Source organism: Echinops telfairi, unplaced genomic scaffold (assembly GCF_000313985.2).
Source record: "Echinops telfairi isolate 266 unplaced genomic scaffold, ASM31398v2 ScPeMD7_2010;HRSCAF=2546, whole genome shotgun sequence".
Lineage (NCBI taxonomy): Eukaryota > Metazoa > Chordata > Mammalia > Afrosoricida > Tenrecidae > Echinops > Echinops telfairi.
The window spans coordinates 16616961-16636781 of record NW_022105908.1 but is presented as its reverse complement, the minus strand read 5'-3'; the positions used below and the strand labels follow the sequence as shown (position 1 = coordinate 16636781).

General features: G+C 47.3%; 1 protein-coding gene across 1 annotated transcript in view; it reads left to right on the top strand.

Moving 5' to 3' along the window:
• NT5M (5',3'-nucleotidase, mitochondrial) overlaps nucleotides 1-19821 on the top strand; it is a gene marked incomplete at its 5' end in the record, with an annotated part of 27129 nt that continues 7308 nt past the window's right edge. The window contains 3 exons of the mRNA XM_004713026.2: nucleotides 1-150; nucleotides 3378-3478; nucleotides 14542-14602. Coding sequence (XP_004713083.1) covers nucleotides 1-150; nucleotides 3378-3478; nucleotides 14542-14602 — 312 coding nt within the window. The remainder of the gene's footprint in view (nucleotides 151-3377; nucleotides 3479-14541; nucleotides 14603-19821) is intronic.

Genomic DNA, 19821 nt, shown 5'->3' with positions numbered 1-19821 from the left:
GTGGACATGGACGGCGTGCTGGCCGACTTCGAGGGCGGTTTCCTCCGCAAGTTCCGCGCGCGCTACCCCGACCAGCCCTTCGTGGCGCTGGAGGACCGGCGCGGCTTCTGGGTGTCGGAGCAGTACGGCCGGCTGCGGCCCGAGCTGCGCGTGAGCACCGTGTGGCGCCCCGGGGACCGGGGGCGGGGGGCGTCGAGGCCTCGCGAGCCGCGGGCGGGGTCCTGGGCGCTGGGACCCCAGAGCCCGGGGCGGGAGACCGGGATCCCGGAGCCCCCCTGGGCTTCAGATGACCTTGGGTGACCCTGCACCGGCTGCGCGCCCGAGCTGGTGCGCAGAGTCCTGCCAAGATCAGAGCCTCCAGGGAGGGCTGTTAAGAAATGCTCCGGGGGGCAGCGCCCCTGGCACTAGAGGGTCGCGGGGAATCTAGTGACTCGCTGGCAGGGAGTTTGGTTTGTTGTTGTTGTTGTTGTTGTTGCCGAGGCTGACTGCCTCACCTTTTCGCCTGCGGGGACTGGTGACCGCCAAGCACCGATGCTCCCCTGAGCGCTCTCACCAGCGCCCCACCATCGCCAGCCCCTCCGAGAGGCGAGAGCAAAACCCAGCTTTCTGTCCAGCACAGGCGTTCAACTTGATAGGTTGTATGTTTGTTCACTGGATGTTTTTGTTGTTCTTACTGCGGTATTTGTTCGAGCCTACCGCAGTCATCGGTTCCACAATCTTCCTCCCTTGCGTTGATGGAGATTGCTAGTTTTCTTCCCCCGACTTTTTTTTTTAAACTTTCAGTAAAAGCATAATTCCCAGAGGTATTGGAGGCACAGAGAGCTTGAGTGGTTTTGTGGATATCACGGAAAGAGGATCGGAGGTTCCTGGCACTGGCCCCAGGATGACCAGAGGATGGGTGATGATGATATTAGTGCTCAGTTGGTGACACTTTGTGTGGTAGACACAATTATCTGACTTTGGCAGATGAGGAAACCGAGGCTTGGACCGGATAACTGACTTGCCCAACGTCCCAGCCTTCAGACCCAGGCCTCTCCAGCACATTTAACCCTCCCTATCCCAAGGTCTTGCTCTCTGGCCCTCCTGTCTGTAAGCAGTGACATTCCCTCCCACTGAAAAAAAGCAGCCTGGCAAGGACTGCCACAGTTCTTTGGTTGGTTGAGGGGCAGGATTACAAAGGAATGGAGTGCCATTTCCCTTCACCAGCAGGAGACTTTATTAGAATCTAGTGGGCAAGACCTCTAGTCCTGATAGGAAAAAAACCGTTACACAGGAGAAAATGCTTTGATAAAATGCCCCAGCAGTGGACTCTACTGCCCTCTGGGTGTATATTCCCTTACAGTCAGTGAACTACATTGGAGAGCGCCCTCTTACTTCCTCCCAGTAGTGTGTTACCAAGAGGAGACTAAACCTAGCCCTGGGAAACACGGTGACTTTCCCAGGTCTTTGACAGATGGACGGATTTCAGGTCTGAAGCAGTGAATCATCATTTTCCAAGTGGGAGGCCAAGGAGCACAACGTGTTGGGTGGTGAGGAGAGTAGCTTGATATCACCTAGTTTGGGGAACGTTGTCAAACCTGAAACAAATCCTTGGCTGTCAAGTGGCCCTATAGGACAGGTTTGCAAGACTGTAATCTTTATGGGAGCAGAGGGCCACACCTTTAGTGGGTTCTAACCATTCACTTTTTGTTTAGCAAGTGAGTGCTGAAGACTTGGGAGGGGGTGAGGCCCCACGGTGGCACGGTGGGAACTAACTAGCTGAAGAGATAGCCCTCTCCCAAGTCATGGGTCCTCAGCGCGGTTCCCGACAGGAAGTCCCCAAGTCTTGTCTGAATGTACCTGTACCTGTGGTGAAAGGCAATCACCAAACCAAACCTCCAAAGCCCAGCACCTTTCATATGTTGGCATTTCTGCTTTTAAAAATCACCGTCTTGTGTTGCTTTCGATCTTTGCAGTACTCTGGGAGTTAAGCAGGGGAGACGCGAAAAGCAGAGCTCTTTGAACCTGATTTAGAATTTTAAACTGTTAGAAAAATTGAAGAACTGCCCGGGAATGAGGACCCTTTGAACGGCCCTGGTGGGTTTCTGAGACTAACTTTTTACAGGAGTAGAAAGCCCGGTCTTTCTCATATGAAGTGGCTGGTGGTTTTGAACTGCTGACCTTGCAGTTAGCAGCCCAACATGTAACCACTGTGCCACCAGGGCTCCTGTTAGAGGCAGATAGGAAGTAAAATAAAGGGAGTGAAGGGAAGCTACCATACGAAAGGTTAGGTTCTTTGTCTATGGTATCATATATGCCCCCAGCAACCCTTGGAAGGAGGTATGGACTCTTCACTTTATAATTAAAAAACAAAAAAAAAAATCTGTGAATCATAGTTTCCTTATCTAGACAATGGGACCACAAGCCTTGTTCTTTGTGGGTTATGGGATCAAACGAAAGAGAACAGATATAAGTGATAAGCATTCACTTGCCTAACACTTTGTAGCTCACAAGAGCATGGCCAGCTGAGATCTCTGAGCATGCTCCACTTGTACGGGCACTGCGGTGGGGTCATGGGCCTGGCATGGCTACTGGGAAATGCTCTTCTTACTCCATGCCGGGGGATTTAGGTTTCCAGTGCTCAGAGGCTAAGATTTATCGCCCCCTCCCCTACTTTCTTTCCCAAGTCCTGTCCCTACAAATGATGAACACATCAGCCTAAGGTCGGGGTTGGGAGAAGTGGCCTCCACTCCCTGCATGACCACTGTCCTACCCTGTGTCATTAGATAAAATCCTTCCTTAATCCAGCTTCAGTTTTGTTGTGTAAAACGAGAGTATGAATGTTGGCTTTCAAACTTTAAAAGCAACCAAACTCAAGACCCACTGCCATTGAGTTGATTCTGACTCCTAGTGACTCCAGGGGTTTCGGAGTCTGTAAATCTTTATGGGTACACAGTCTCCTCTTTCTCTACTTACAAGCACCAGACTCCTTAAAATATTTTTACTTGTTGGCACTCAATGCACGAATCAAAGCAGAGCTGGAACGATTCCTGCCCTAGCAAGACCTGGTCCACCTTCATGATGGGTAGCAAGCCGGTGGTTTCTAACAATCAGGTGATGGGGAAGGCCGGAGCAGGCTTGGGAGCCCAGAGTCTTTGACAGCTGGTCTCCATCTGAAAGAGGAAATCCATCCTGGAGAAGAGCTGAGATACACTTTCTGCCCCCGCAGGAAACATATCCGTGGGGCTGTGTTTGGGCATGAGGGCCATGTGGAGGTCCCACCCTTTCGGCTCCGCTGCCCCCACCAGTCAGCCACCAGACCAGTCTTGATACCTTTCAGGTGAGGGCAATGAGCTACTGAAGATCAAGGAAGTAACCTGCTTCTTTCATCTCCGCAGGAGAAGGCCATCAGCATATGGGAGTCAAAGAACTTCTTTTTAGACCTTGAGCCTTTGCCAGGGGCTGTGGAAGCTATGAAGCAAATGGCCAACCTGGAAAAGTAAGTTTGTATTCCTGCCCCAGTTGGACCCGGGTTCCTGGGCTAGATCTACACCTTCTGGCATTACCCCTCCTCCCACCCCTCCCATCCTCTCCCCTCCCTTCTCTGTTCTATACCTTTGCACAGAGCTGTGCTGTCCCGTTGTCACTGGGCCAAATAAAAAGCCTGAATGGAGAAAACAAATGTCTAGGCTATTAAGATGTTTGATTCGCACACACACAAGCTATTTTGACCTTTTTTTCCTCTGGATGTTTTTTATTTATTCAGCAAATATTTAAGAACTGATTGTGTTAGATGCTGCTAGGGACTGATGATGCAGAAATGAACAAAATCTACTCCTTACAGTCACCTAGCTTATAGATCAGTGAGATTTCAGGCATTAGACAAAGGTCCCCTAAGTGAATATGATTACAAATTGAGATAAGTGTACCGGGGAGGAAAAGGACAAGCAGTATAAAAAAGGTATAATGAGAGACCAAATTTTAAAAATAAGGAAGGAGGAGGGATATGGTTTGAGATAATTTTGTGTGGCAGTGAAGTGAGCGTTTCTCTGGACTGAAGCCTCTACTCACAGTAACTATTATATACACTGCACTAACATCTTTGTACATTTACAGATGATGAGCTTTCTGGTAACCTTGTTTCAAGCAGCTAGTGGTGTCGTGAGTTTAACTGCAGAGTCAGTTGTTCGAAGCCACTAGCTGCCCAGTGAGAGAAAGAGGAGGCTTTCTACTCTCATAAAGAGTTACAGTCTCAGAAACCCACAGGAGCAGTTCTCCCTTGTCCTACAGGGTTACTACGAGTTGGAATCAACTTGATGGTAACGGATTTGGTTTTTGGTTCTGGTTATTGAGTTAAAGAAGCTTCGGTGGTGCTTTCAAGTAAGTGTTGGACCGCTAATCTCAAGGCTGGCAGTTCAAGCCCACCAGCTGCTCTGTGGGAGAAAGATGAGACTTTCTGTTCCTATAAAGATTACAAAGCCTAATAAAATGATTAAAAAAAAAAAAAAGATGACAAAGCCCCAGCAAGCACATGAAAGGTCGCTGTAAGTCAGAATTGATTTGATGACTTTTTTGGTGGGGGTGCGTGTGTGTCGTATTGAGGCATAACTTCATTCATCCATTTAAAGTTTATAGTCTAATAGTTCTAAGTATATTCACAAAGTTAAGCAACCATTATCCTACTCAATTTCAGGACATTTTCATGACCCTCAAAAAGCTGAAAGGAGCCCTTGCTCTGTAGTAGTTGGGAGTTGGGCTGTAATCTACAAAGTCAACAGTTTGAAACCACCCGCCACTTTGAGGGAGAAAGATGAGGCTGTCTAGTCTTATAGAGGTTTGCATTCTTGGAAACGTTCAGGAGAAGTTCTGCCCTGCCGGTAGGATTGCTATGAGACAGAATTGACTTGATGACAGTGATTTGTTTTGTTTTGTTTTGTTTTGTTTCCTGTAGCCCTTGGCAACTACTATCTGTATTCTGCCCCTGTAGTTTCTCTAATTTGGAAACTTTATGTAGATGGAAACATACAGTCTGTGTTTGAAGTCTTCGTTACGTAAATGCCTAGTCAAACCCTTTGCCTATTTTTAGTTGGGAAATCGGTCTCTTTTATGGATGACTTTTAAGAGTTCTTTGCAGAGTCTGGACGCCAGTCCCTTAGCCAGCATGTGATATGCATCGACATACCTTTAGTCCACGAGCGGTTTGCTGTTTCACTTTCTTGGTGGTGCCCTTTAAAGCACAAACGCTTTTCATTTTGATGAGATCCAACTTGCATGTTTTTCTCTCATCATTTGTGTTTTGGGGTGTCCTATCTAAGTGCAGTTTGTGTCACCCAAGTCCGTGCGGATTTGTCCCTGTGCTCCTAGGACTTTCACGGTTCATTTTGATGTCGAAGTCTGTGGTCCATTGGAAATGAGTCCTGGCGTGTGGTGTCAGGAAGGATCCCACGTCATTCCTTTACTTGTGGCTACCTGCCTGTTCCAGTGCCCTTTGTTAGGGAGACAGTAGTTCGCTGAAGGGAAACAGATCAGGATCGGGTGACCAGAAAAGGAAGTTGATTTCTGGATCTGGAAAACTTTTTATTTATTTAATTTTTTGAGGCAGGACATTCATCGAATGGGTGGGCAGGCCAGGCAGGGCAGTGCTGCCAAGGCCTTGATGAGTGTAGGGCCTGCTACTTGTCCAAGGGCCAAGATTAGGGGTGTATTTAATTCTACATCTGTCTAAAGCAGTGGTTCTCAACCTTCCTAATGCCGTGACCCTTTAATACAGTTCCTCGTGTTGTGGTGACCCCCTCAAACATAAAAGTATTTTTGTTGCTACTTCATAACTGTAATTTTGCTACTACCACGAATCAGGCGACCCCTGTGAAAGGGTCATTTGACCCCCCAGGTTGAGAACCGCTGGTCTAAGGTGCGGTGCTTCGCGGCTACCTTGTCTTCAGGGTCAGTCATCAGCATCAAACTTGGGAAAGCCCCTCTTGGGGATGTGGATCTTCAGAGAATTTGAACTTGGCCCTGTGGAGGGCCTGAATCACACGTTCCTTGTTTGGAAGCTTGGTATTGATGGACTAATGACTTGGCCCCCGTATCCTAAGGTTTTCTAAAGGTACCTCACATCCCCATCTGCAGTCTAGATTAGTAATAGCAGAGACATGAAAGCAGGAAAGGGCTGTCTCCAAGGCCCATTAATGCCATCCATACATTCCAACAGGCTATATACACTGTAGGCTGTGTGCACTACATGCATGCCATCCATACGGCCAACAGGCTATATACACTGTAGGCTGTGTGCACTACATGAATGCCATCATGCATGCCAACAGGCTATATACACTGTAGGCTGTGTGCACTACATGAATGCCATCCACACGTTCCAACAGACTATACACTGTAGGCTGTGTGCACTACATGAATGCCATCCACACGTTCCAACAGACTGTATACACTGTAGGCTGTGTGCACTACATGAATGCCATCCATGCATGCCAACAGGCTATATACACTGTAGGCTGTGTGCACTACATGAATGCCATCCACACGTGCCAACAGGCTGTATACACTGTAGGCTGTGTGCACTACATGCATGCCATCCATATGTGCCAACAGGCTATATACACTGTAGGCTGTGTGTGCTACATGAATGCCATCCATACGTGCCAACAGGCTATATACACTGCAGGCTGTGTGCACTGCATGAATGCCATCCATACATGCTAACAGGCTGTATACACTGTAGGCTGTGTGCACTACATGAATGCCATCCATACGTGCCAACAGGCTATATACACTGCAGGCTGTGTGCACTACATGAATGCCATCCATACGTGCCAACAGGCTATATACACTGCAGGCTGTGTGCACTACTGCAAAGGCTGCTGTTTGTAACCATTGTATATCAGCCTCCGCAGGGGAGGGGAGGAGGGTAGAGAACTTGCATTGGTTCCAGTGTTGCTTAAATTTTGTAGTCCGAATGACAAATCCGACAGAAAGAATGATTTGGCCTTCATTGCGCCCTAAAATGCCGCCAGCAAACTGCCAACGTTCAAAGTTCTAAGTAGGAGTCAGAGAAAGACCAAATACTTGAGTTTTGATGTATAGTTTGAATTTGACTTTTATCGTTAGTCTTGTCTGATCAGTAATTTATATTTAGGTGTGAGTTCTGGAAAGTAGTCCTCGTTACTTTATTGTAAGCCTAGACTCTGAAGCTACTTATGCATTCATTCACTAACACACACACACACACACACACACATACACACACACACACACACACACACACGAGGGCTTCCGAAAGTTCATGAAAAAATGGAATTTAAAGATAGAATTTTTCCATGAGCTTTTGGTAGACCCCTCTATGTGTAGTTTGCTGTGCGTCAGGTCCTATTCGAAGCCCTGCCCTGGAGTTGCAAATGACACACCTAAGGTTGCAGGTCTCGGGGAGTTTACAGACCAACAAGGCACTGTGTTAGAGAGTAAGTATGAAAGGGACTGCTGTGGGCAGGAACCCCGGGAAAGCGTTCTCTGGGGAGATGACATGTACATTTAGATGTGAAGCGTAAGAGTGAAGTTGGCCACAAAGAGCCAGGGGAGAATCATTCCTGGCAGAAAGAGTAGGAAGTTTCAAGGTCCTGATATGGCCAATGGCTTTGCTTATTTGAGAAACAGGATGGAAACAAGTGTGGCTGGAACTTACTTAGAGGTTGGTGAGCAGGAGGGTTTGAAGAGAGAATGGTATCGTCTTATCTAGGTTTTAGAATCATGGATCTGGGGTGAAGATCTGAATAAACCATTCCTACAAAAAAGATATGCAAGTGACCAGCAAGCACAGGTAAAGATGCTCAGAAAGTATTAGAGAAGTGCAAAGGAAAATCAGTGAGAGCCTTGTAATTCTCACTAGAATAGCTGTAATAAGAAAGGTAGATAATTAGCATTGGCGAGGATCTCGAGAACTTGTATAGCCTTCGTTCATTGCTAGTGAGAATCACTTTGGAAAGGAGTTTAGAGGTTTCTGACAAAGTTAAACGTGTGACCCAGCTACTCCATTCCTAGATCTCTCCCCAAGCCAAATGAAATCCTGCATCCGTGCAAAGACTTGTGCATGGATGTTCGCAGCAGCATCATTTACAGCAGCCAACAAATGGAAACAATGACTATCAACTGATGATTGGCCAACAAAATGTGAATATTGTTTGCACAGAAGGAATGAAGCACTGATACATGCTAAAACATTTTGAAAATAAATGTTGAGGGAAAGAAGGCAGTCAAAAAAGAACATGTATTGCATGATTCCATTTACATGACACCCCCCCCCCCCCCCACCGACAAGCATATCCATAAAGATCAAATAGATTTGGGGCTGCCTAGCGCTCATACTTGGTGCAAGACTGGGCCATGTTTTGTTCTGTTGTGCTTTGGGTTGCTGTCAGTCAGAATTGACTGGATGTCACCCAACGACAATACAAACACATGGTGATGCTGGTAAAACTCTAAAGATATTCAATTGAGTTTTACCCTCAAAGTTGGTGAATTGTATGGTATATGAATTATATATCAATTTTTTAAAAAACTGCTCAATTAAAAGGAATGAGCAATTGACACATGAGCATGAATGCATATGAAAGTACTTTTGTGGGTGAAGAGGCCAGGCAAAAAATAGTTTATGCCTTATGATTTCATTGATAGGAAATTCTAGAAGAAGCAAACTAATCTTTGGTGAGAGAAATCGGATTAGTGATTGCATGGCACTCAGGGCTAGGTTGGTTCGGCAGGGAGGCGCAGGTTGAAGGGCTTCCAGAGAAATCTGAGTAAACTGGGGTCGTAGAGACATTTATTTTGATTGTGATGACTGTTAGGAGCCCTGGGGTGTAGTGGGTTGTGCACTGAGCTGCTAACCACGAGGTCAGTGGTTTGAACCCACCAGCTGCTCCATAGGAGGAAGATGGAGTTTTCTTGCACCCACAGAGATTTAAAGCCTCGGCCCACAGCAAGGGGCGGCTCCAGCCTCTCTCAGAGGCTCACTCTGCGTCAGAATCGACTCAGGGGTGGCAAGGTGACCGTGGTTTCCCACATGTATGTGTACGTCCAGGTGTATCTGATGTGATGCACTTTTATTGTGTGCTGTGTCTTGCATGCCCATTGCACCTCATTAAAGCTGTTTATTAAAATATCAGCCTGGATTCCAGGTGCAGAATGAGAAGTTAAGAATTCACTGAGGTGTGGTTGTGTTGGCAGCGTGCTCAGTGAGTGATGGTGGAGTTCTGCACCAGGTGGTGACCACGGAACAGAGAAGTGTTCCGTGAACTTGCATGTCATTAAAGACGCCAAATCTGCTTCAGTTTGACGTTTCTGATCTGTAGGCTAAGGAATCTGGAGAGGTGCTTTCTCGGTGTGTTTTGTTTTTTCCATGAAGCAGTTTTAATTTTATTTATTTTTTGTGTGTTAAGCCCTCTTTTTATTTTTGTCCCCCCACCACCCCTCCCCTTTTCCTGTTCCCACCCCCTCCCTCCGTAGTCATCCAAGCCTTGTCTATTGGTGTGTAAGCCAGCAGAGAACTCGGAATGAAGAAAAATGGAGGGAGGTTGACAGATTAGACCATGGGGTCCCAAACGGATTTGTCCCACTACCTCCTTTTCAGGAAACAAACAAACAAACAAACAAACAAACTTACTCAGCGCTACCCGCCCCTCCATGGCAATTAAAATCATTTGTACTGCAGCTCATCATCCAGGATGTTTAGGGGGCTGTCCCAGCCCCCAGCCCCAGGGTGGTATTGCCTGCTTCGGGGACACGCTGGGCTGAAACATCAGTGGAAGTGGGAGGGAAGACTGGTAGGACCTAGAGATGGATCGGATGTTATGGACAGAGGAAAGGGAGGGAAAGGGGTCATTTTGCTTGGGTTTTTCGCTTGAGCAGTTATGCCCATATCTGAAATGTGGGACTCTGGACGGTGGGGGGCAGGGTGAAGGGGAGAAACTAGTGTTCCATTTGGTAAATATTGATGTTGAGATGCCTGTTAGATATCTAAATGGAGCTATTTAATAGGCCCCAAAGGATGTGAGTCTGGTGCTCTGGGGGAGAGGCCTGGATTGTAAATACAAGGTTGGGAGTCACCAGCCTAGAGATGGTATTGAAAACCACGGCATAGGGCAATGTCCTTGAGGGCCGCATATAGAGAGAAGCAGAGGGTTTAGACACCGCCCCCCTCCCCCCGATATTCCCTTTTGTAAAAATGAGGGGGAAGAAATGGACCCAAGCAGCCAGTGAGGAGCAGGTATACCAGGAAGGCGGGACAGAGCCAAGTAGATGTTTCCCGAAGGCGGGCATACGCATCTGTGGTAAATGCTGGTGAGTGAGCTAAGAATGGGTAAGTGTCTGCTGCCATGTTGATCTGACGGTCCTTGTGGACAGTGGCCGTTTCTGTGCGTGGAGGGACGGGCTTCTGGTTGGAGAGGGTAGGAGCAGGAACAGGAGGTGAGATTGAGCCGCGGACAAAGCAGACAGTCTGTTCGATGGATTTCACTGTGAAGGGAGTAGAGATGGGGTCGTGCCTGGAGGTGTCTGGGGAGTGGGCAGGCCAGTCAAGGCTTAGCCGATGTTGTTTTCGGCTGGGAGATACCAGAAGATGTTTGCATGATCCAGTAGAAAAAGAGTAATTGAAGAGGAGGCGCCAAAGAGGAAATTGCAGGGGCCAAGTTCTTGCACATTAAAGAGGAATCCAGAGGACAACAGATGTCTTGGCTTTGGGGGATGGAAGCCGACTTCTTTCTCTCATGTAATGGTGAAGGAGAAGAAAATTAGTTCAGATATACATGGACGTCTAGGTTTAACGATGAGAAGATAGGAAGTCTCCCTGGCTGAAAAGCTGAAGGAGTGGGGCCTATGTAGCCCATTGGCATAGTAAATTTATCATACGGTTGCTAGGCACTCCTGAATGCCTTGCATTTGTGGTTCCGAATTTAAGATAAGGCTGGTCAAATTGAAGACGTGATTTTATTTTTCTCACACAACATCCAATGAGGGTTTGCCAGACTCTGAGGTTAATAAACACTAGGAAAGGGTAGTTGGAGGGTCAGCACAGTGGGTTTCTTTATGTGGTCTTTTGCCTTGATTCTTTAGAAAAACAATTTGGGGGATTTTTCCCTCCACTACACCCTGAGGAGCTTGTGACCTTTGCCTCCGTTCTCTGGAGAAACAACATGGATTTGGGGCACTTCTAGGTTTTCTACCTCACGGGGTTTGTTCTTTGTGACCCGGGGATCTAGATCGATTAACATTTTTCTGGCTCAATGTAAGCAGCTTGATGTTTACCTGCTGGTTGATTAAGGAGACCTGCGTTGATTGGCATCTCCTGGGTAAATGAGGCTTGGTAGCATTCTGGTCTGTTGAGGGATCTCACGGGCCCAGTGGTGGGAGATATAAAGAGAGTGCAGAGGCTCGTGAGACCTCCTGGTCGAGACAAGATGCTGGCTAAGAGCAGGGCTGGCAGGGAAGCAGAGCCAGGTGGACACCGAGTGCTCCTTGAGGTGCTACTCTGGCTGTGAGCCGGGGCAGTTGGCGTCCCAGAGGCTGATGATCGAGAACCTTCTACAAGCAAACTTGTGTACTGACCATGAGCTGAGTCCGCTCCAGCAGAGTGGTCAGTGGTGGAGAGGCCTAGTGGTAGCGAGCAGCTGAGAGCTGTGGCCCTGGCGGTGAGCTGGGTTAGTTAGCAGTAGGATGCAGAGAGGCCCAATGGTGAAGAGCTGTTTCCAGAAGAACAGCAGCTGAGAGATGAACTGGCTATGACAGAGGTCGATGGCAGGCATGGTGGAGAGTCCGATAGTGGAATGGTCAATGGCAGAGAGGCCTGTGTGGCAGAGAAGGCTAAGAAACTAAGACAGGGCCTGCTTCAGGAGAAGGTAGCCACCCAGAAGAAAAGCCGACTGTCCAACAGAGAAGCCGTGCTTGCCGGTCACTGCAAGAGGGCAATGGTGATGGTAGAGACAATCTTAGAGTTATTCCAGAGGAGAGCTTTTTAGCTCAGAGAGCTTCTGATCAGAAGCTGTTGTGCCCTAAAGAAGGGAAGGGTGTGCTGTCCACTTCAGGAACCCCTCCGGAATTTGTCTTAAAAGTGCCCCTGGGGGGCAGAGGAAGGGAGGGGGGGGGGAAATGAGCTGTTTCCGGGAACCCAAGAGGCAAGCGAATTTTGGGAATGATGAGGGCAACAAATGTATAGATGTGCTCTACACAATTGATCTATGTATTGTGATGAATTTTATGAGCCCCAATAAATTGATTAAAAAAAAAAAAAAAGTGCCCCTGACACTGATCCTGACTTGTTACATACACATTGATTCTGATCCTGAGTTCTAGCCTGTTATTTCCCTAATGAATCACATAACTGCGAGTGTGGTGTATGAACGTGACTGTGGCCATGTGTTACTGAACTCTGCAGAGAAGTAGAGCGTGCTTTGTGGGGAATGGTTGATGTAAAAATGGTGAAGAAACTGGAGAACAGAAGTCTATCTGACCTCTTCCTCACAGGAGCCAGCTTTGTGCTGATTCTGATGGTGAATGTAGGTGAATTACAGAGGGCCATGGCACCCACGCGTGATAAAAGAGGGATGTGCGGCTGCCGAGGTGGGAGAGGGGAAGGAAATGAGAGTGGCGGGTTTCCCTGGGCTGAAGAAGTGAGTGGAGGATGTATCAGAGTAAGTGTGCTGGAGGAGGGGTGGTGCATAGCGAGGACAGGCTTGTGTGACAGTGAGGCGGGCTAGAGGAGGGAGGGACTGAGAGACTGAGGAGTGGCCGCTGCAGGCACACATAAATGTCTATGTAGAGCTCTCGATACTTAAGACTTGCATTAGCTTTTATTTTAAGCTGAATTCACTCCTGAGCTATAAGTTTATGCTTTTTCAGTTTCTTCTGGGAGATCTTTTTCTTCTGTGCACTCCCTCTTCTGGTTTAGGACTAATCTGCTCCTTGTCAGTAAGCATCCTTTCAATGTGGCAGGGGGAGCTCATTTATGGGTTGAGCCGGCCAGGAGCTCTGGAAGTCTGGCGGCGGGCCCGTCCTGGGGGCTTTGTTCACCTGGATGTGCTCAGTGACTAGAGTCCACATCTAAACCCTTAAGTTCAGCATGACTCTCTGCATTTTTAAGCCTGTGTAGCAGCCATTCAGCATCTTTTTGAGCCATTGACCCTGTGTCCAACCCCACTGTTTGGGCTGGGCACACCTACCAACTCTACCACTGTAAGGTTGGATCAGCACACACTGCTTCTGCAGAGGGACATCTTTCAATTACTTGGTGGCCTTTGCAACAGCAGACCCTTGGTGGCCTGGGCAGTTTCACGGGTGTTCTTAAAACGGACCCGACGATGTGAACCTCTCGATTTGCATGATTTTGTGGCGTTTCCTGTGTCAAGTGAGTAGCGAACCATTTTGGCGGATCACCTTCAGGCCGCTACAGGGGGAGCTAGCTACATGTATCTTAAAGCCCTGGGATAATGCTTAGAGTGAGGGTGCAGGGGCGGACAGCCAGTGGTTGGGAGATAAGCGGCTGTATCAGGGCTGCCAGCACGTAGCAAGAGCAGGCGTAGATGCTTGATGGCTTCGCTAGCAGCAGAGAAAAAGACACTCCTCTCATGCGCTGTCTCTGAAGAATGTGGGGGTGAGAAGAAAACAGGTGTGCAGGGGAGGTGGGTTCTTCAGTGACGTCAGGTTTCGGTTAAGGCGAGAGGTAAGAGACTGCTCAGGAGAAATTGAGCATTCGAGGGCGGAGCAGGAGCTGAGCTGGCATTCCCGTGGAGGCAGGAGAGGTATCTTGTGCTTGACCGAGGAGGAAAGGCACAGTTAAGAATTTAGGTAATGAGAAGGCAGAGGCACCTGGTAGGGTGACATAGGACCCACAGGGGACTGATTTGTCAAAGAGAAGACAAAATAAAAAGTGAGGCCATCCCAGTTACGTGGAGCCATCTGAGACCAGGTGCTTCTTTTGAGGAGAGTCAAGGGCCTTTAGAGATGTCGGGGGGCAAGTAGGCCTTGGGAGGCCTCTCAAAGGTCAAGACCCTCTATTTATTCAGCACCGGAAGCACAGAGACTGGACCAGGAATGTTCCTCGTCCAAACCTGTCTGAAGGGGACTTGATCCTGTTAGGGAGTTTAACCCGGTGCAGACTGGACTCCTCCTCCGCTACCAAGTACTGATCCCGCTTAGTGACGATTTCTCCCTCAGGTGGCTCTCCTCCTCCCTCTGCATTGCACACGGCCCCATTCCTCCCGTGTACCTGTCTGCATCTTTCCGTGAGTCTTTCCATGGTAAATGCCTCATTCAGCAGCATTCAGATTTCCAGAGAGGTTCTGTAGCAGTCCAGCCAGGGTTTGGGGTCAGGCCATGGAAAACTGCCTTCGTTAAGTGCCTGACTCGCTAGCTGTCAGTGGCTGGAGCCGTGGGTGAGGGCAGAGCAGGCCCAGCCGACATCTCAGGTGTGGAGGGCAACGCAGGCCAGTCTCTTCCCAGGTAGGGATGTTGTGGGCCTAGTGGGACTCAGGCTCACAGGCTCATTCTGCTTTTTCTTCTTGGCAGCACCGATGTCTTCATCTGTACCAGCCCCATCAGGATGTTTAAGTACTGTCCTTATGAGAAGGTAAGACGTAGATCTTGTTGTCAGGTGAGCTTGGCCAGGTGATGGTTAAGGAGCATGGCCCCCCAAGGCCCAGCTGTAGGGATGTGGACACTGTTCCTGGGCTGCAGGACAGCCTGGTCTCTCCTCAGTGGTGCATGGCTCCCCTCCTATCTGGTCCTGATCCAGGGCTTCGTACTGCAAACTTCTTGACTGCTCATCTGAAGGCCCGCTCTCCTTCTTTGGGATGGAGCCTGCTGAAGGTACAGGCTCTCCGGGAAGGGTGATCCATTCACATCTTAGTAAAACGTACTCGATTAGCTCATCCTTGGTGTAGAGTTAGCTTTTGAAGGGCGAGCCAAAGAGAACATGGTTCCCTGGAGACGGATTGGAGGCAACCCAAACCCAAATATTAAGAGCATGCGAATTTATTTACGTGAACATTCTTTTAAAGATGAAGCCATTACATCACAGTTTTCTATATACCTATTTGATCATGTTAATTGTAAAGAAATGGAATGACATGAAACTGAGGTTTCCTGGAAATTGGGGGAGTGAGGCTACTGGACCTAAAGTCAAGGTCTGTTGCCCTGGAGAGAGGTATTGGCATCAGAGATGGCCTTGAGCCCTCTGAAGGCTCTGAGCAAGTCCCAGGAGGGTGGTGTTTGAGCCCTAAACCTTGCCTGGTCTGGGAGCTCTGTGCCGACCTCCAAGCCTGAGCTCTTCGCAGGCTTTTCCAGTTTCTGACGCCACACTCGAAATACAATGTGCTCCTTGCACTCACACTGCATGCCAGCTGTACTCGTTGCATGGAAAGGGCGCTCACAGTGACAGAGATTTTAGGATAACATGATGTGAGGCACTTGGTGCCCATCCCTCTGTGTGCATCCTCACAGTGTTCTGAAAGGGAGTTAGGCTTGCCTCCGTTTGCCATGTAAGGACATTGAACGTGAGGAAGCTAAGTGACTGTTACCCACAGCTGGTGATTACAGAATTAAGATCGGAAGCTAGGTGTACTGTGATGCGGCCTCAAAAACTTTGTGGAAAATTCCATTATCCGTCCTTTTAGAAATCCCACAAGCTGTTTGAGACCCCCTTGTATTTCTAGTAGAGCCGTGCTCCCAGGCCAGCGGGTCACCTGGAAACTTATTGGAAGTGTACATTTTCCACCCCACTCTACTCCACTTCCACCCCTGCATTTTTTATTTTTTGAAGGAAAAAAACCTGCAGGATCTGTGTGTGTGTGTTTTCTTTTCTGGTGTTAACTTGTTGTGAGGTACCTTCAAGTCAGTCCTGAACCATAGCAGCTGTTCACAACACAACGAAACATGCACGGTCCTGCACCATCCTCACAGTTGTTCCTGTGCCCGAGCCCATTTGAGTTAGTCTGGGTTGATTAGAGAAACAAATCCATGGACACTCGTATATTAAGAAAACATCCCAGCCCAATTCAGATCAAATCCATAAGTCTGATATTGGTCCCGATATCTCATACCAGTCTAAATATATACATTTAGGAAATATATAGATTCCTCTTCAGACTCACGGAAGACATGCAATGAAGCCAAATGCAGGAAGATCACAGGCCAGTGGGTGGAAAGTCTTGTAGATCCAGTGGCAGTGGAAGCATCTCAGCACTGCCATGGGTCTCCATGTGGCTCTTCCAGCTCCAGGGCTCTGGCTGCATCTGTGTAGCTCCTTGTGGCTTGTCAGCAGGAATGTCAAGCAGAGTGTGTGTGTGTCTCGCCTCCAGGGAGGAAGACAGAAGATCCCAGAACCCTCAGGAGAAGGCCACGCCCACACAGAGGCCTCTTTGACTATGACCTGATGGACAGGCTAGGCTCCACCCCTTCGCTCAAGTTGATTGGGAGATTATGTAACCGCCACACCATTGTTACAGCCACTGTGCCACTCCGTCTTGTTGAGGGCCTTCCTCTTTTTCTCTGCCCTTCCACTTCACCAACATCATGTCCGTCTCTAGGGACTCGTCTCTCCTCACAGTATGTCTAAAGTATGTAAGATGTATACAAGTCTTGCCATCCTGGCCTCTAAGGAGCACTCTGGTCTTCTTCCAAGATGGGTGGATTTGTCCTTTTCACAGGCCATGGCACTTTAAATATTTTTCACCAGCACCACAGTTAAATGCTTCATTCCTTCTTCAGTCTTCTGAATAACAGTGCCCAACTTTCACACGCATAGGAGACAATTGAAAATACCATGGTTGGGTCAGGCACCCCTTTGTCCTCAAAGTAACCTCCTTGCTTTTCAGTACTCAGAAGGGGTCTTGTGCCGATTTACCACCTTCTGATCTCTTGAGTGCTGCTTTCATGAGCGTTGATTGTGGATCCAACCAAGACAGAATTCTTGACAATTTCAACTTTTCCCCCATTTATCCTGATGTTACCTATTGATCCAGTCGTGAAGATTTTGGTCTTCTTTACATTTATAATCCATACTGAAGGTTACAATCCTTGATCTTCATCATCCAGTGCTTCAAGTTCTCACTTTCAGCAAGCAAGATTGTGCCATTTGCACATATCTTAGCTTGTTAATAAGCCTTCCTCCAATCCCGATGGCCCATTTGTCTTCATCTACTCCAGCTTCTCTGATGCTTTGTTCAGCGTACAGATGGAACAAGAATGATGAGGGGACAACTCTGAGGCACACCTTCCTGATCTTAAACCATGCGGTCTGCCCTTGTTCTGTTTGCACAACTGCCGCTTGATCCGTGCACGGGTTCCGCCTGAGCACAATGAAGTGTTCTGGAATTCCTCTTCTTTCCAAGGTTGTCCATTGTTTGTTATGATCTACACAGTTGAATGTTGTGGCATCGTCAATAAACCACAAACAAATGTCTTTCTGGTATTCTCTGCTTCGAGCCAAGGTCCATCTGACATCAGCAGTGTTACCCCTTGCTCCGTGTGCTCTTCTGAATCCAGCCTGAGCCTCTGGTAGCTCCCTGTCAATGTACTGCTCAACCATTGTTGGATGATCTTCAGCAACATTTTACTTGCATGTGATATTGTTCCATAGGTGGAGCATTCTTTTGGGTCACCTTTCTTTGGGATGGGCACAAATACGGGTCTCTTCCAACCAGGTAGCTCTATTCCAAAACTTAGCGTGAGTGCTTCCAGTGCTGGAACATTTCGATGGACAGATATTCCATCCCGGAACCTCGTGCTTGCCTACTGCTTTCCATGCAGCTGAGCTTCTTCCTTCAGCACCTACTCCTGTGCTCCGTCTTCAGTCAGGGGGATGTGCACGGGTTCTTTCTGGGACAGGGACTCTGTGTCTGCTCTCCATCTTTGGATGCTCCCTGCATCACTCACTGTTTCGCCCATAGAATCTTTCAATATCATAACTCGAGGCTCCAATTTTGTTTTTCTTGAGTTCTTCCAGTTTCAGACATGCTAAGTGTGTCCTTCCGTTTTGAAAAGTCACATTTTGAGCACCCTCAGACCCAAGGGGTCCACCCTCCAGTGATATATATATAAAAAAATCTGTCATTTTAACCATTTTACGTGTACAATTCAATGCCATTCATTTCTTTCACCATCTTGTGCTATCGCTACTTATCAGCAGGCTGTTTTTAAAAGTCTGTCAGGTGATTGTGAAGCACCCTGCGTTTAAGAACTCACTGCCTTTGAGTGAATTCTGACTCATCAAAGCCTCCCTAATGGACAGAGTAGAACTGCCTTTGTGGGTTTCTGAGAATGTAAGTCTATACAGGACTAGAAAGCTGCCTCTTCTTTAGTGAAATTTCCAGTCTTCTGTTTTGCTTTTTGTTTTTTTCCCATTGAGTTGTTGATCTTATTGGGTGGTGAGAGTTGTTTATAATACTCCAGATTCAAGTCCTTCATCACATAATGTGTTTTTACAATTATTTTCTCCCAGATTATGGCTTGTCTTTTCATTTTCTTAACAGTTTCTTTTAAAGATCAGAAATTTTATGGATTGAGCTTTTATGTTTAGGTTTTGTTTCATCTTGAGTCAAATTTCATGGATTGTGGGAGATAAAAGTAAAAGTTCTTAAAAATGTTTTTCTCCTTTTTGAGGATGGATTCCTTTGTTGGAAAATGTAGTCTTTTCCCTGCCAAATTTCCGGGCGCCTATATCGACAATCAGTTGGCTATATTTGCTCGGGTATGTTTTTGCAGTATATTCTGTTCCTTGGACCTGTGTGTCTGTCTTTGTGTGAACAACCGACTGTGATGATTGAGTTTTCAAGTAAGGAATTACAGAATCAACTTGGCAATTTTTACAGAAAGCCTATTGGGAATTTGATCGAACCTTCATTGTATCCAGCTCTGGTGGTGCCGTCAGGTAAGCATTGGAGGGCTAAATGCAAGGTTGGTGGTCCAAACCCACCAGCTGCTGCACGGGGGATTCCATCTGCACCCGTGAGGATTTACATTCTTGGAAATCCTTTGTAGGATGGCTTCGAGTTGGAACCAACTCCATGGCAGTGGGTTTGGTTTGATTCTATTGATCTTAGTGATCTTGAATCTTCTGATCTGTGAACATTGCATGACTTTATTTATTGACATCTTTAATTTTTTTAAGGCATGTTTTGTAGCTTTAGTACATAGGGTTTTGTTTTTTGTTTAATCATTTTAAAATGGGGCTCATACAACTCTTATCACAACTCATCCATCCATCCATGGCATTGTATAAGTGAATTTAGTACATAGGTCTTAGACGTAAAATTTTGTTAAATATATCCCTAGTTAATTTTTCTCACACAATTATCTGTAGTATTACTCGTATTTGTTTAACTTCAATTTCCAAATGTTTCTTCTTTTTAAAAAAAATCATTTTATTGCGGGCTCATACAACTCTTATCACAATCCATACATACATCAATTGTGTTAAAGCGCATTTGTACATTCGTTGCCCTCATCATTCTCAAAACATTTGCTCTCCACTTAAGCCCCTGGCATCAGCTCCTCATTTCCTTCCCCTCCCTCCCCGCTCCCCTCTCCCTCATGAACCCTTGATAATTTATAAATTATTATTATTTTGTCATATCTTACACTGTCCTATGTCTCCCTTCACCTACTTTTCTGTTGTCCGTCCCCCAAGTAGGAGGTTATATGTAGATCCCTGTAATCAGTTCCTCCTTTCCATCCCACCTTACCTCCACCATCCTGGTATCGCCACTTTCACCACTGGTCCTGAAGGGATCATCTGTCCTGGATTCCCTGTGTTTCCAGTTCCTATCTGTACCAGTGTACATCCTCTGG